The following is a 15,165-nucleotide window of genomic DNA, read 5'->3' as shown; positions in this document are numbered from 1 at the left end:
TTGATTTTGCATCCACAGCTCCTCATGACTGATCACCTTTCCCTCTAGTTGTTTACTGCCAAAAACACATCACCATTTACCAAATACCACTCTCTATGTACACGAGGTGAGTTTTTATAATGCCCCACACCCCCTCCCAATAAAAAAAGATATTTTTCTTGTCCTTCAGCAAGATGCCTGACTTGTGGACCAATTTCATTCCAATGCCTAATGAGATTATCTCACATTTATTCTGGTTTTAGACGAACACTTTGATTTATTCAATTTGCTATCTGTAAACACCTCCCCCCCCCCCCCCCTGGTCCCTTCATTCTGTAAGTTCTTAATTCTGGCAATCTAAACACTTGCATTAAGTGAACAGATCTAATGTCTTCATGGTCAGTGAACAGAAGATTGGTAGGTGAGACTTCTTTGCCATGTGCTGATCTGAGACAGTATCTGATCATCTTGATCTGTTTGTATATAGTCTTTACACTGCGTATTCACAATGTATGGCAGATCCTGTCTGTCATCCAGCGAATGTATGTCACAAAGACTGTACCCGAGATTTCTTCTTCTTACATGTTAATTTGCTGGCTGTTAGGGTTTGTAACATTTCTCACATAGCTGATGAAGTACCTGTTCTTCAGAATGCATTCCAGGGCTTTGATCCCACTTTCGAGATGCTGCAGCTCAATACTTGTCTTCCATCCATTATAAGTTTGTTAATCTTACCTCTTTTGTGGCTCAAGTGATGATTTGAAAGTTTTTACAGATATCTGATAGTGTTTGTCAGTTTGATACAAGCTGTGGGGGGCCAGGTCCTCACCAGTCCTCATAACCAGTAAATCTAGACAAGGTGGCTGTTGATCCTTTTCTACATCCATAGTAAATATAATGTTAGCATGGAGATTGTTCGGATGTCTTAGGAAGTGGCCGAGCTGTTTCTCACGATTACTACAAACAACTAATGTGTTATGGATGTACCTGTAACCCACTTAGGATTACCCAATGCCAAGCCTAACAAACATCTTCCAAAATTGTCCACGAACTAACTGCCTACCACTGGGCTACATGGTCTACACACTGATGATAAATTTCAATACTGCAGCATGCTTAAGGCATTTTGTTTACAAAGAAATGTAAGTACAGGAATAACCACTGGTTCAGTCCAACTATGTTGTAAATATAAAAATACTTACAGGTTCAAGACCAAGTCTTAATTTGTGTTTTTCTGGATCAGGCTTCAGTCCCTCAACGGCATCAAGGAGTGATGAGTTAGACAATAAGAAGTGCGGCCGTGATACAAAGACAGGTGCATTATAGCGGCAAGCAGATACATTCAATAGGCCAGCAGGTACACAATCTGTATCTTGTAGACATGTGCAAGATGCTTCAGGGTCACTATTGTTGAATGCATTGTCCCGCAAAAGGTAGCTGTAGCCTTCCAATCCATTTAACTCTGCTGCACCACTGTATTTCAACTTCAGTGTCCTGTAAAAATTAATCACAGTGTTTCAACAAATCTTCACTCTCTAGAACCCAAAGGAGAGAAGTCCATCCTTAAAAATATATCACAATTCTCTATACTAATAGCAGTGCTTTTCAGATAGCGTAGTTGTTATCACACATTTTCCCTGTAACCTCTTATTAGCGGGATACAGAGTTCTTCGTAAATTAAAAAAACTCCTGCCAGTGCATTTAATGATCAGTCTTCAGACGAGTTTGTATCAAGTGCAACAACGCATCTTCCCATGTCTATGTATATCCAGCTTATTAAACTTTTAATGATTAATGGAAAATCTCATATAAAGATGTGAAACAAATACTAACAAAGAGATAGAGGGGCTGGCCAGTACTCACCTCAGCTCAGTACAGCCGATAGATACACAAAACAGAACAGAAAATTTACGTTCCTAGCTGTCGGAACTTTGTTCCTTCATCAGGGAGGAGAGAGGGGAAAGAAAGGGAAGAAGGGAAAGTGGATTCAGTTACTCACAACCCAGGTTATTAAGCAATAGGGAAAGGAAAACAGGGAGGGTAGCAAGGATGGAGGCATGGTTGTCAGAGGGAAGCCAAAGATAATTCTACTGTAAGTACTGTGCCAGCTAAAAACCAAAGAGGATGCATACAGAAGTAAAGAGGTATATAGTATAAAGATAAACACAACTATGTAGGATGAAAAGATGCATGAATGGCTAAAGAGGAAAGGGAAAGAGGAGAAGACTGAAGAGTAAATGGGAGTGAGGTTGTTTAACGTAGGTTCAGTCCAGGGGGATGGTGGGATGAAAGGATGTGTTGGAGTGCAAGTTCCCATCTCTGCAGTTCCGAGGGACTGGTGTTGGGTGGGAGAAGCCAAATGGCACATACGGTGTAGCAGGTTCCTAGGTCCCTAGAATTATGCTGGAGGGCATGCTCTGCTACTGGGTATTGCCCTCCAGAGCATGCCCTCCAGCTTAATTCTAGGGACCTAGGAACCTGCGACACTATATGTGCCATTTGGCTTCTCCCACCCAACATCAGTCCCTCGGAACTGCGGAGATGGGAACTTTCACTCCAACACATCCTTTCATCCCACCATCCCCCTGGACTGAACCTACGTTAAACAACCTCACTCCCATTTACTCTTCAGTCTTCTCCTCTTTCCCTTTTCTCTTTAGCCATTCATGCATCTTTTCATCCTACATAGTTGTGTTTATCTTTATACTATATACCTCTTGACTTCTGTATGCTTCCTCTTTGGTTTGAAGCTGGCACAGTACTTACAGCAGAATTATCTTTGGCGCCCCTCTGACAACCATGCCTCCATCCTTGCTACCCTCCCCGTTTTCCTTTCCCTGTTGCTTCATAACCTGGGTTGTGAGTAACTGAATCCACTTTCCCTTCTTCCCTTTCTTTCCCCTCTCTCCTCCCTGATGAAGGAACAAAGTTCCGAAAGCTAGGAACGTAAATTTTCTGTTCTGTTTTGTGTATCTATCGGCTGCACTGCGCTGAGCTAAGTACTGGCCAGCCCCTCCATCTCTTTATTAAACTTTTACTCATTTGTGTCACCCATTATGTACAATGCTACTACAATATTTTTTTTTACAGCAGAAAATATACTATTACAGATTTCTCTTAACACTGTGATGCAGCCAAAGAAATTTGAGAATAATTTCCAAATTTAATGTCTGACCAGTGTGATCCAACAAAACAGCATATTATAGAAGAGAAAACAGCAGTTACAAACTATGGCTATATGTAGAAGGTTCAAATGTTTGGTGTACTGGATCTCTTCTGAAACATAAGCTGTCTGTTTCCAAACCAATCATCACTCAGATCTGTATCAGGATTATATTTTATTTCTTTACCATTGCACAAAATCATTTCAGGGAAATGATAAGACCTCCATGGTTTCATGGAAAGAGCAAATTTCTTCTTTTCCTCTATCTCCATCTAAGTTAGCATTAAAAAGTTAATTATTAATCCTCCTCACCTCGCTACAAGTGGCGCAGTCTCATCCTGGGGTCTGAGTGACCTGAACCTTCCCTAACCTATCCCTCTCTCCTCACTGAAGAAGGATCTTATGTTTTCTTAGTGCCAAGAATGTGAATCAAGATCTCAGTTAACATCCTCTTTCAAGACTATAAGCTGTGTCCTTTTATTTGCATCTATTGGCAGTACTAAAAATTTTACCTCCTGAAGATAAGCACTGATCAGCGCCCTTGTCTCATAACTTTTTGGTTTTCTCAAGTGAAATTTCCTTTTGATGCCAGTATGTACTGAAACTCGCCCCTTCTCCCTTTCCTGCCTCCTTGCCAAGGTGCCTAAATGATACAGATAGCCATACAGGAGGTACCATGACATGGCATTAATGCATGGAGAGGCCAGACAAATACATAGTTCCTGAAAAGGGGCAACAGCCTTTTTAATAATTGCTGGGGCAATAATCGGGATGATGGAATGACCTGGCCTTTTAACATTAGCCATCATGGCAAAATTGCTGTTTACAGCAAGGGGGAAAACTGTAGCTGTTATTTTTCCTTACGACATGCAGCTCTACCGTATGGCTTAATGATGGCATTCCCTGGGTAAAACATTCCAGAAGTAAAACAATCCCCTATTTAGTCCTCTTGGTGGCGACTACTCATGAGGATGTTGTCATCAGAAAAAACAAAACTGATATTCTACGGGTCGAAGCGCCCCATTCTTTAATCGGTTAGGTAGATTAGAGAATTTTAAGAGAGAGATGGGTAGGCTTGAGTTACATAAATGGTAACTAGTGAAGTGTGGTGGCAGGAAGAACAGGACGTCTGACAAATGAGTACAGGATTATCAATGCAAAATCCAATAGAGGTAATACAGGAGTACATATAGTAATAAGAAAATAGGAACACAAGTAAGCTACCACAAACAGCATAATGAATGCATTATCATAGCTGAGCCAGATACCATATTACATTTTTATATACCAACTACATGTACATATGATTGAGCCTGGAAGGATGAATGATGAGATAAAAGAACACACACACACACAGTTAAGAGAGACAAAAATTTAATTGTGGTGGAGGACTTGAATTCAATGGTAGCAAAGAGGAAGTCAACTGTTAGAATTTTGCATAGAAGATAGTTTAAACATTGCTAAGACTTGGTTTAAGAATCATTAAAGAAGGTTGTGTATGTGGAAGAGACATGGAGACACCAGAAGATTTCAGATTGATTATAGTGGTAAGACAGAGATTTCAAGAAAAAATTTTTAACTGAAAAACATTTCCAAGGTCAGATGTGGATCCTGACCATAATTTATTGGTTACTGACTGCAAATCTTAATTGAAAAAATTGCAGAAAAGCAGGAAATTATAATGATATAAGACAAGGACAAGGCCTCATAGAAGTCTGCAAGTGAGAAAAGAAATACTGAATTTAACTGACAAAAGGAGACAATATAAAAATTAAGCTGAAAAAAGGAATACAGATGTCTTTATACATTAATCTACTCACGAAGTGGCAGCAGGGGAACATACATACAAAAGGTATTACAATTTGTAAGCTTTTTGAGCCAGTGGCTCCTGGAAGGAGGGTTCAAGTGGAAGGAAGGGAAGTGAAGGAAAAGGAAAAGGAGTGGTGAGGTTAAGGAAAAGTTACCTAGAAGCCTGGATGAATGAGGCGGAAAGGTGGAAAGAAAATAGAGGAACTAAACAAGAGAAATAAAGTTGAAGACAATATTGTAGAAAGAGGAGAGGAAGCAGATTAAGATGACATGGGAGGTATGATATTATGAGCAACATTTGACAGAGCATTGAATGACCAAAGTTAAAATAAGGCACCTCATTATTACCAAGATCCTTGGGAGAGCCAGCCTGACAAAACTATCCCACCTGATATGTAAGGTATTTCCAAAACATCAGTCCAATACGTCATTCTTGCAGTTATAAAAGTCGAAGAGCACAAAAAGAAAGCAATAGTTCAGAAGGGAGTGAGGCAGGGTTGCAAGTTTTCCAGTCTGTACTGTGAATAAGCAGGAAAGGAAAGTGAGAAGAAATTTAGAAACAGAACTGAACTTATGAATCAAAATAGGGCTGTGTTTTCTACCTGTGACAAGCAGAGCAATACCGAGGTGCTGCCATGACCCTGACAGAACTGCCAAATCTGCATTGCCTGACACCCCCTCCCACCAAGACGGATTGACTGGATGGGGAGGTAAGCAAATTATAAGTCTCATGCACTATTTTTCCATACTTCCTCTGCTGTAGTGAGTCACTCCACTCCTCAGTCAGCATAAAGTGGAAAAGATCTGAATCCTTTTTGCTAAATAGCACATTAACAACTGTTTTTTAATTTTACTTATTCCCCAACCTTTTGGGGTCCTACAATACCATAGTGAAGTAGCAGCAAGAACTCCATTAATGACCATAAGCAGGCAGCTGTATGAAACTTGCACACTGCAGCCAGATAAATGATATCTGCAATAGTTCTGGTTAGTTCTTAAACAGAGTTTTTTCTCTGGTTAACTTTTGGTTCCCCAATGTGCCTTCACCCTCAGCAAGGGCTTATTTTGTGAACTCCTCAGTACGGCCCTGGCAACGAGGAAGACAGCTAACTTTTTTCTAACAAGCTGTACAGTCATCCCATTCTTGCAGCAACTGACCTGCCCGTGGTGTACGTGAGGTGCCAGGGAAGCATAGCCTTTGTGCCCAGCTCTGTGTTGTATCTTTTGAAATTCCTTCTCGGGATAAAGATGAAAGAGAATAAGGAAAGATATAGATATACATGATGAAGTGCAGAAAGTCACTCCTAAGCCTGTATAATGAATGAAAAGTGGCACAGTGAATATATCCTACTAAAACTGCATAGCTCAGACTGTGAGAAGAAATGGAGCAGCATTGGCCACTTGCAAAATGCATTAACATTAAGCAATGCTCAGACCTCATTTCTGATACTTTCCAAGTTCACCACAAAATAACTGAAATAGTCGATCTGTCCTGCAACAAAAATAAGGAGAAATTACTTACATACAAATGTCAGGAGCAAATATCCCAACATCATTTTTATTTCTGATTGGACCCCAGAGTTCTCCAGTGGTGCCCGTGACATCGCTGCATGGTCGCTCATAGTAAGGTGTAGAACTGTTGTAATTCCATTCGGCAACTGTACCCAGAAGCTCGATGTTGTCCTTACCAGTATACATATTGAACACACCATCATACGTTTCTGAACCATTACGCTGTAAATTGAAAGGTCAGTAAGTTATTCTGTATGATACCACTCAGATTACAAGGCCAGATTTAGATGCCAACATGCATTATGGTAACATGTGCACACACGCATACACATATACGCATGCACAAGATGATAAACAGTTTCTGAAAACAGGTGGCTCTTCAGTAAAATTGTGCAACAGACAAGCAAGTGGCATTGTAAAGCCAATGCAAGTAAGAAGAACTGATACATGAGAATGTATGATTAGAAGAAAGTTTGGAAAAGATTTTTCTCCCACTGCATGTTGTTAACCTATGATAAGTGATTTTCCTATTTTATTATTGAATACACACAAACCCATCAAATGTTTGGTTATTTTCATTTCACTTTAAGGAGCCTAGAGCTCCAGGAACTAGTCCATTAATGGCACATAGTGTAAAAATTGTTCTCAGTCACTACTAGTTGCCCTCACAGCTGTAAAGACAATCAAGTGGCTTAATGCCTGTACAGATTTTATTCAAATTTATTAGTTTCTATTTTGGCAAGTTCTTTCATTATTGTCACCTTGGTCTTGGTCTGAGAAGTTTGATGTAGCTCTGCATCCTAGTCTACCTCGTGCAGGCCTCTTCAGCTCTGCATTACTGTACTTGCTTACTGCGATCAAGCCCTGATCTCCCTTTTTTGCTACCAAATGAACTGTTTCTATTATTTTCACTGTCGTTCCTACCATTTTACAGAAGCCAGTTTTACAACGATTCTCAAAATTTACATTTCATTTATTTTGAAAAACTTCCATTACAGAATCAATGAATTCCTTACCATTTCCGTTCATCACAAGTATACAGTTACCAAGTAACATCGACAAGCATTGAGAAATAGTAATATCTGTATTCAATTAGTGTCAGTAGTATGTCATAGGTTGTTTCATTTCATTTTTCATACCTCATCTGTTTTCAGGGAACCTCCAACACGCATTTTATACCCTCCACTACTAGTGCTGTGACCTGCTGTCTGCGAGTGACTATTGCACATTAATGTCAAACACCACATTTATGTAACTGGTAAGATGTTATCGCTGTCCCATCAAGTTCACAACAAACTGGAAACAAGGACTGCAATTCTTGAGAAATCAGTATTACGTAATATTTACCAGAACTCATTATGATAAAAAAATGGATGGCGTTTCTGCACAGAAAAGCTCCCAACATATGCATAAGGACTTGCAACTCCACTAGCAACTCCCACTCCCCGTCATTTGACTGATTCTCACTATTTCTGGCAGTGTACTGATGCAACTTCATATCTTCTACAGCTCTAATTCTAATAAAACTATTTTATCTGTTTAAAAGTCATCTCACACCCTCCAAGAATACCATATTTTATTTATAACCTCTTGTAATCTCAATGAATGAATTGATTGGTCAACCAATCCGCAGAGCGATACATCAAGCCAGCAGCAAATCGCTTAGGCAAATGGCAGTGGCAAATTTAAGGACTACTACAATTTGCCTTGACCTCACTTCTCTCAGGTAGCTAATGTGTACTACATGCTCTCCAGTTGACTTATTTATGAAGACCCTGTGATATTCGGTCAAGAAATCTTTGTTCTGTTAGTTCAACAACAATAAGGACATTATATCCAGTGACTTATTTGAAATTAACTGGTTTTCAATAAAACCTGCAGTGCTTAGGAAGTAGATCTACAACATTAGCCACTAACATTTTTCAGTTTTATGTAACAATGATTCCATATTTAAAAAGCTACATCATCACTGATGAATGAATTATTTGCCTGTAATTAGTCTTGTTTGATTTTACGTTTTTTATTGTGAATAGCAGGGTAATCACGTAGATGTAGATGTGAACATATGCCATTCTCTTAAGATGAGCTCAAGCCCAAAACTGGTTACTGATAAATAAATCAAATCATCTTACACTAGCTGCAGGACTCTAGTTATAAAAAGTGGATGTAGAAAATAACCGTACACCCACTAAGAAATTTTCTCCCAGATCATAATACACAGTTACGATAAATAAGACAGTGCCTTATACAATCCTCAGCAGAAATTGGCATAATTAATTATGCTTTACAGTATAAACACTCCTCCGTGGAAATAGGTATTGTTAATGACCCAAGAAGAAAAGTCTTTAAGAATAGTTTGCAAGAGATTACTTGGGATGAGATTTATAAAGATTCAAATACTGACATAAAATTTAATCTATTCCATTATAAAAAATTATTGTTATCTGGATATTGATTTCCACATAAGCTGATCAGATGACAGTGAACAGCTATATAAAAAACCATGGATCACTAGAGAGACTAAAGTGCCTTGTGAAAGGAATAGGGAATTTATCTGTTGGCAAAAACAAATAATGATGGTGCAGTTGTTACACACTACAAGAACTACTCAAAATTACTAGGAAAAATTTATTAAAATTCAAGGAACAGGCACATAATGTCAGAAGTCAGTATCTCCAACAGCAGGGTTAAATATATATGGAATGTAGTGAAATGAGAGACAGGACAACATACCACAGAACAGAAAAAACATGACTACTGATTAAAGGAAAGGGCAATAAATGATCAGCCACAGAGAGCAAGTACATTTAATAAACATTTCTTAACACAACGAGACATGTTTAGCCGCCATTGGCCACAGCAGAACTGAACGCCTGATGTGTACCTGTCCTGACCTAGCAGCGAAACATCAATCACTATGGATGTGGCAGTCATATATTAAATGTAGTAGAAGATATATAGGGGGCAAACAGATTAAGAGAAAAATCAAGGTAGTGTGTTGAAAAACCAACTCACATAAACCTAAATTATATGGATGTCTCATCCACTTCCCATTTTGATACTCAGAAAATTACACTTTCTCTCAAAAACAAGGGCTCCTCTGGATTTGGTGGTGTTGTCAATAGCAAAGTAGACTTGTTTTGTGACTTATTTCCTGAAATCTGTAATGCATCACTAACTCAGGGCATTTTTCCAGAGATACTGAAATCGCCATTGGTAAGCCCCCCTATATGAAGGGTGACAGCTCAATTGTCAGTAACTACTGACCCATTTCACTACTGACATTTCCCAAAATTTTCAAAAGGTGATGTATTCTAGAACAGTAGTGCCTGAGCAACATTATTATCCTCAGTAAATCACAATGTGGATTGGAAGATTTAAATAACAAAATAGCATCAAGCTGGTATTTTCTATGACCTATCTAAAGCATTTGTGAGATCCACAATATTTTCCTTGATAAACTGACGACTTGTGGGATTGACAGTACAGCCCACCATTGGATAATGCCATACCTAACCAAAGTAATGCAGAAAGCTGCACTTAATAACTCAACTATTTTAAGTAGATGAGATTACAGGTCCACTATTGTTTCACATATGAATGAACCACCTGTGTAATATAGAAGTGGGATTATGTCTTTTTTCTTTTTTTTTTCTCTTCAGATGGCACTTGGGTTGTAATCAATCCAAGCACATATAAAGCAACATAAGAAATGGTAAACAATGTTCTTTGACTGGTTCTGTGAGTGGTCTCACCTCAATTTTTAAAAGACACAACATCAGTTCTGCTTAGCTAGAAGCACTCTAATGAGAAGTGTTAACTCATGGCGAGGAAATAATAATTAGGGCAGAAACTTCAGGGATTTATACTGATGAGAATTTAAACTGGAAGAAATAAATAAAAATTTTGGAACTCTTAAAACAATTTAGTTCAGCCGAATTTGAACTTTGAACCATGGCAGATCTTGAGGAGAGAAATCAGTAAGTTGATGTATTTTGCGTATTATCATTCAGTAATGTCGTATGGATAATGTGCTGGGGAAACTAATCTTTAAGAAAGAAATATGCTGTAAGAATAATACATGGTGCTCATCCACCAGCATGTTGTAGATATCTGTTCAAGGATTGAAGCATTTCCCTATTCTGTAGGAGAGTTTTTACCTTTTTAATATAAAAAAGTTGGTGAACAGGAATTACTAATCCACATCTGCATAAAAAAAAAAACAAAAAAAAAAAAAGAAGGAAACCTGTAAATGGTCAGCATGTAGCCATATTGTGGCATTTAAAATAATGTAAGATGATATTTGTACCCAAAACCTGATAAAACCAGTTTTAAAAGTGATTCTGACACTAAAAAATCGCACACAACAGCTATGAAGTGCAACCCATCAGGGCACACAAACTGAAAATGCTTTTAGTGGGAGGAGACAACACGTATCTACTGAAACACCACGAATTGTAGACAGAAAAACTAACTGATGGAGTACTGAAGTGGACTAAGGTAAATTTAAGAAAATGTTTAAATGGCTCTAAAGGTTCTCTAACATTGCCATGATATTGTTTAAACTACACAATATTTCTAGGAAGCAACTGCTCGTCATCTTCTGGTGCCTTGTAGAAATGTTGTGCAATCTAGACACCACCACCAATCGCTATGCCTGAGAACCTTTCTACCAGTTATTACATTGGGAATGTCTCAAATAGCTGAATGTTAAAATATATTGCAATATGCACGATAAACTAAGTTAAATACTGTTTGTGTTCCTAATATCCACAATTAAAGAAATATTAATGTTTGTATTTCCATCAAAATAAAAGCAGCACTGCATATCAGTAATATCTGAAACAGAACATTCGATGTACATGCAACAACATTTCAAACTGACTCGCAATATAATCTTCAGCATTCTCAAGTAGTTCTGGAAAGGAAGATATGTAAAAAGAAGGAAGAGTTAATTACCTAGGTAACAAGGGAAAGAAAGTTATGCCTATGGCTTCTTGCATCTTTCCAAACAACGATTGTGTGTTACTTTTCTTCCATATCAGCACCTGCAATTCTTAATTTTAGTGTCAAACGTCTTTCTGTTGCCACAGTAACTATTGGCAAACTGTGCAGTATACACAGGGCTTTTGATTTTTGTAGCAATGCTATAACCTTTTCTGTTCCATCAAGTTGCAAACACACACCGATATTCTGTGATATGAAGTATATATTACAGACATATACATAAAATGACGATTATGAATAACTCATGAAATAGTTTGTTAGTACTGTCACGATCACCTATGCACTGTCTGTATGAACAAATGTCCCAATAAAACTGAATGTTTCGTTTAGATCTGTGGAGGTATATGGTGTTAGATATTTATGCACAGATCACGTAATTCGCGTAAATAACAGGTTGCTGATTTGCGTACATGGTGATGGCGCCTGATAGGAACCTAGATGGTTCCACAGGATTTATACTACACAAATTTGGTCGCTGAGACATCAAGGGGAGTTTACTATAAGGCTCCTCAAACCACTGTAGCGTGGTTCTGGCTCTGAGATATGGACAATTATACTGCTGCAAGATGACATCAATCGGGAAAGACACCAAGCACGAAGGGATGCAGGCGGTTCGCAGCTGTCAACGTGTCTGATTACTATCACAGGTACCATGCAAGCACAGGAGAATGTCTTCCGTAGCATAATACCGCTCCCATTAGCCTGCGTACAAGGCATGCTGCACGTTTAAAGTCGCCATTTACTTCGATGTTGGCATTTGTGGAGACAACCATCGACCTAGTGTAGCAAAAATTGTGATTCACCCAAAGAGCCAACACGTTTCCATTGATTAACAGTCAAATCCCAATGGTCCCATGCTCACTGTAATCGTAATTGATGATGTCATTGGGTCAGCATGTGAATACGCAGGGGTGGTCTGCCACAGAGCTCCATGTTCAAAAATGTACATTGAGCTGTGTACACCAAAACACCTGAGTGTGCACCAGCATTGTGCTCTTTCGGCAGAATTGCCACAGACCACTATTGATCCTAGTTTACAGAGCAGACAAGCCTCCAAACCCCACATTCTGTGAAGAGTCAGACTTCTAACCATTTAGAGCCAAGTTGTAGTTTCACTGTCCTACCACTTTCCGTAGATGTTCATGACAGTAGCACATGAACATTTGAAAAGTTACACTATTTTTGAGATATTTGTTTAAAGGTTTCGTGTAATAATAATCTGTTCTTTGACGAAGTCTCTTATCTTAGTGGATTTTCCCATTTGCAGCCTATATCTTCGCTAGGGTGATCCCCACCTGTCTCCGCTGCACTTACACACTTTTCACAGCGTGTCGTGCCTGCAATGTCACCATTCAGCAACCAACCTTGCAGTGGGCAGTGGTCATAATGTTGTGGCTTATCAGTGTCTATGGTACATTACTCTAAATAACTCACTTAAATTCTTATCTTATAGCGGAGATGCTGAGCTGCAGATAGGCACAACAAAAAGATTTTCACACTTAAAGCTTTCAGCCAATGGCCTTTGTCAACAGTACACACGTGTGTGTGTGTGTGTGTGTGTGTGTGTGTGTGTGTGTGTGTTTGTGTGTGTTCACAACTTTCCTTCTCATAATACTGTTACATTCTATCCTGGGTTTTCCATGGTTTAATTAAATTCTCATCTGGTTGAAAGTATTCTTTAACTGTTTTCCAATTTGAAATTAACATAATAGATATTTTTAGTACACTGAATTTGATATCTCTTCAATCCTTACCTATGACAAAACTTCAGTTTGTTATCTGAACTACATAAAGATGTTAGTCTGAATTAAACACATGTAAATGAAGAAGGGAAAACCCTACTTGGCTGAACATATAGACTTCGTTGGCACACCACATGTCATGATGCTTAGCTGTGTACCTTTCCTCCACTTGCAGCCTTCTGTGAGCTGCGGCATTGGGGATTTTTTGTTGTATGACAGAGCGATAACATTTTTGCAGTTACATGTGTAACTATGCTACAATAGTGACTCTGCAATTTGCATTTGTATTGTGCATTCAACATAAGGGGTATGTGCATAATGAGAGCGCCAAGTACGATGTAGAAGTTTGCATCTAATGAGGATCTAGTTTTTCACTGATGTGAATTGTATTCATAAGGGTAAAGCATTGTGTAGAGAGAGAGAGATTTACTGGAATCACAATTTCACAGAGCATGTGTACATAATGATAAATTTTATTGTTAAGCAAATATAGGATATTTATAACAAAATTTTATGATCACAATGGTAATATTTTGCAGAATGAACTTTTTATTAGGTACATGCACAAGTTTGACGCATTTTTGTTTTGCATGTTGACATTTCGGTTGCTATGGATTTATTTATCTATTGTAATTTTCCGTTTGCAGTTCACTGTTGCTATTTAAATTTATATATTGTCATTTGGAGACAGTGACCAGAGCTGTGGACATTAGAAAATAGTGTGCCAAGTGGAGAAATCTGAACATTTCCGACATATTATTCTGTTTGAGTTCATAGAGGGTTGACAGCAGTGGAGGCAGCCAGGGACATTTGTGCCGTGTATGGTGATTATGCCACTGGACACTGCATTTGCCAGAAAATGGTTCTCTCATTTTACAGGGGATTGTTCCAACATTAGTTAATCCTCTTGTTAAGGAAGACTTGTGGGGTTTGGTGAAGGTTATTTTAATGCATTAATCCACTATGAGCAATGTCAGTGTATTCGAGAACTGGCAAAAGTGATGAACTGTGATCATTCCAACATCGTGCAACATTTGCATGGAATGGGGTAGGTTCAAAAATCAGATATACGGGTAAGACATGCTCTAAGCCAAAATCACGAAATCAGTGGATGGCCATACATGCATCTCTGTTTGCTAGTCATCAATTGGCTAACAAACAGCACCGATTATTCCTAGCCTGTATCATTACTGGCAACCAGGAATGGTGTTTTTATGCTAAATAAGGAAAAGAAAGGAATAAAATGGCTCTGAGCACTATGGGACTTGACTTCTGAGGTCATCAGTCCCCTAGAACTTAGAACTACTTAAACCTAACTAACCTAAGGACATCACACACATCCATGCCCGAGGCAGGATTCGAACCTGCGACCGTAGCAGTCGCGCGGCTCCAGACTGTAGCGCCTAGAGCCGCTCGGCCACTCCAGCCGGCAGAAAGGAATATCTAAGCTCAAACAAAGCAGCAACTCTCCGTACAAAGACTTGCGTACATCCACAAAAGATAATGTTACGCATCTGGAGGAGCAGCAACTCTGTGGTAAAATACGAATTGCTTCCCCGCGGTGTACTTATGACTGCTGACATTTATTGTCAACAACTGAGAAGTCTCGCAGATGCAGTTTAAGAAAAAGTCTAGGATGACTGTGTGAAGTGATGCTAGTCCACAATAATGCCCACCATATTCTGCTAGACACACAATAAAAAACATTATACTGGGGTTTGTGGGGGAGAGTCAGTTTGCACCCACCTTATTCACCTGATCTTGCATCCTCAGATTTACATGTTTTTTCGGCTCTCCCGCTCTATCGGACAACCTTCAAGGAACCTCTTTTACAGGTGATAATGTGCTCTAACAAAGTCTCTGTTACATGTATCTGTAGTGTTTATTAAACATGTGAAAAAATGCTGTGAACTTATGCACCTGTCCAATAATTAATCCAAACAAATACATTTG

At 38.8% G+C, this 15,165-nt stretch overlaps 1 protein-coding gene across 3 annotated transcripts in view; it reads right to left on the bottom strand.

Annotated features, from left to right (window-relative positions):
* LOC124619404 (protein croquemort-like) overlaps positions 1 to 15,165 on the bottom strand; it is a 145,521-nt gene that overhangs the window by 45,180 nt on the left and 85,176 nt on the right. For all 3 annotated transcript variants that reach the window (XM_047145761.1, XM_047145763.1, XM_047145760.1), the window contains exons 6-7: positions 6,474 to 6,685; positions 1,182 to 1,473 (exon numbers count right to left, since the gene is read on the bottom strand). In XM_047145761.1, coding sequence (XP_047001717.1) covers positions 1,182 to 1,473; positions 6,474 to 6,685 — 504 coding nt within the window. The remainder of the gene's footprint in view (positions 1 to 1,181; positions 1,474 to 6,473; positions 6,686 to 15,165) is intronic.

This window comes from Schistocerca americana, chromosome 6 (genome assembly GCF_021461395.2).
Source record: "Schistocerca americana isolate TAMUIC-IGC-003095 chromosome 6, iqSchAmer2.1, whole genome shotgun sequence".
In the NCBI taxonomy this organism is placed as follows: domain Eukaryota; kingdom Metazoa; phylum Arthropoda; class Insecta; order Orthoptera; family Acrididae; genus Schistocerca; species Schistocerca americana.
This window is presented reverse-complemented; position numbering and strand designations above follow the sequence as displayed.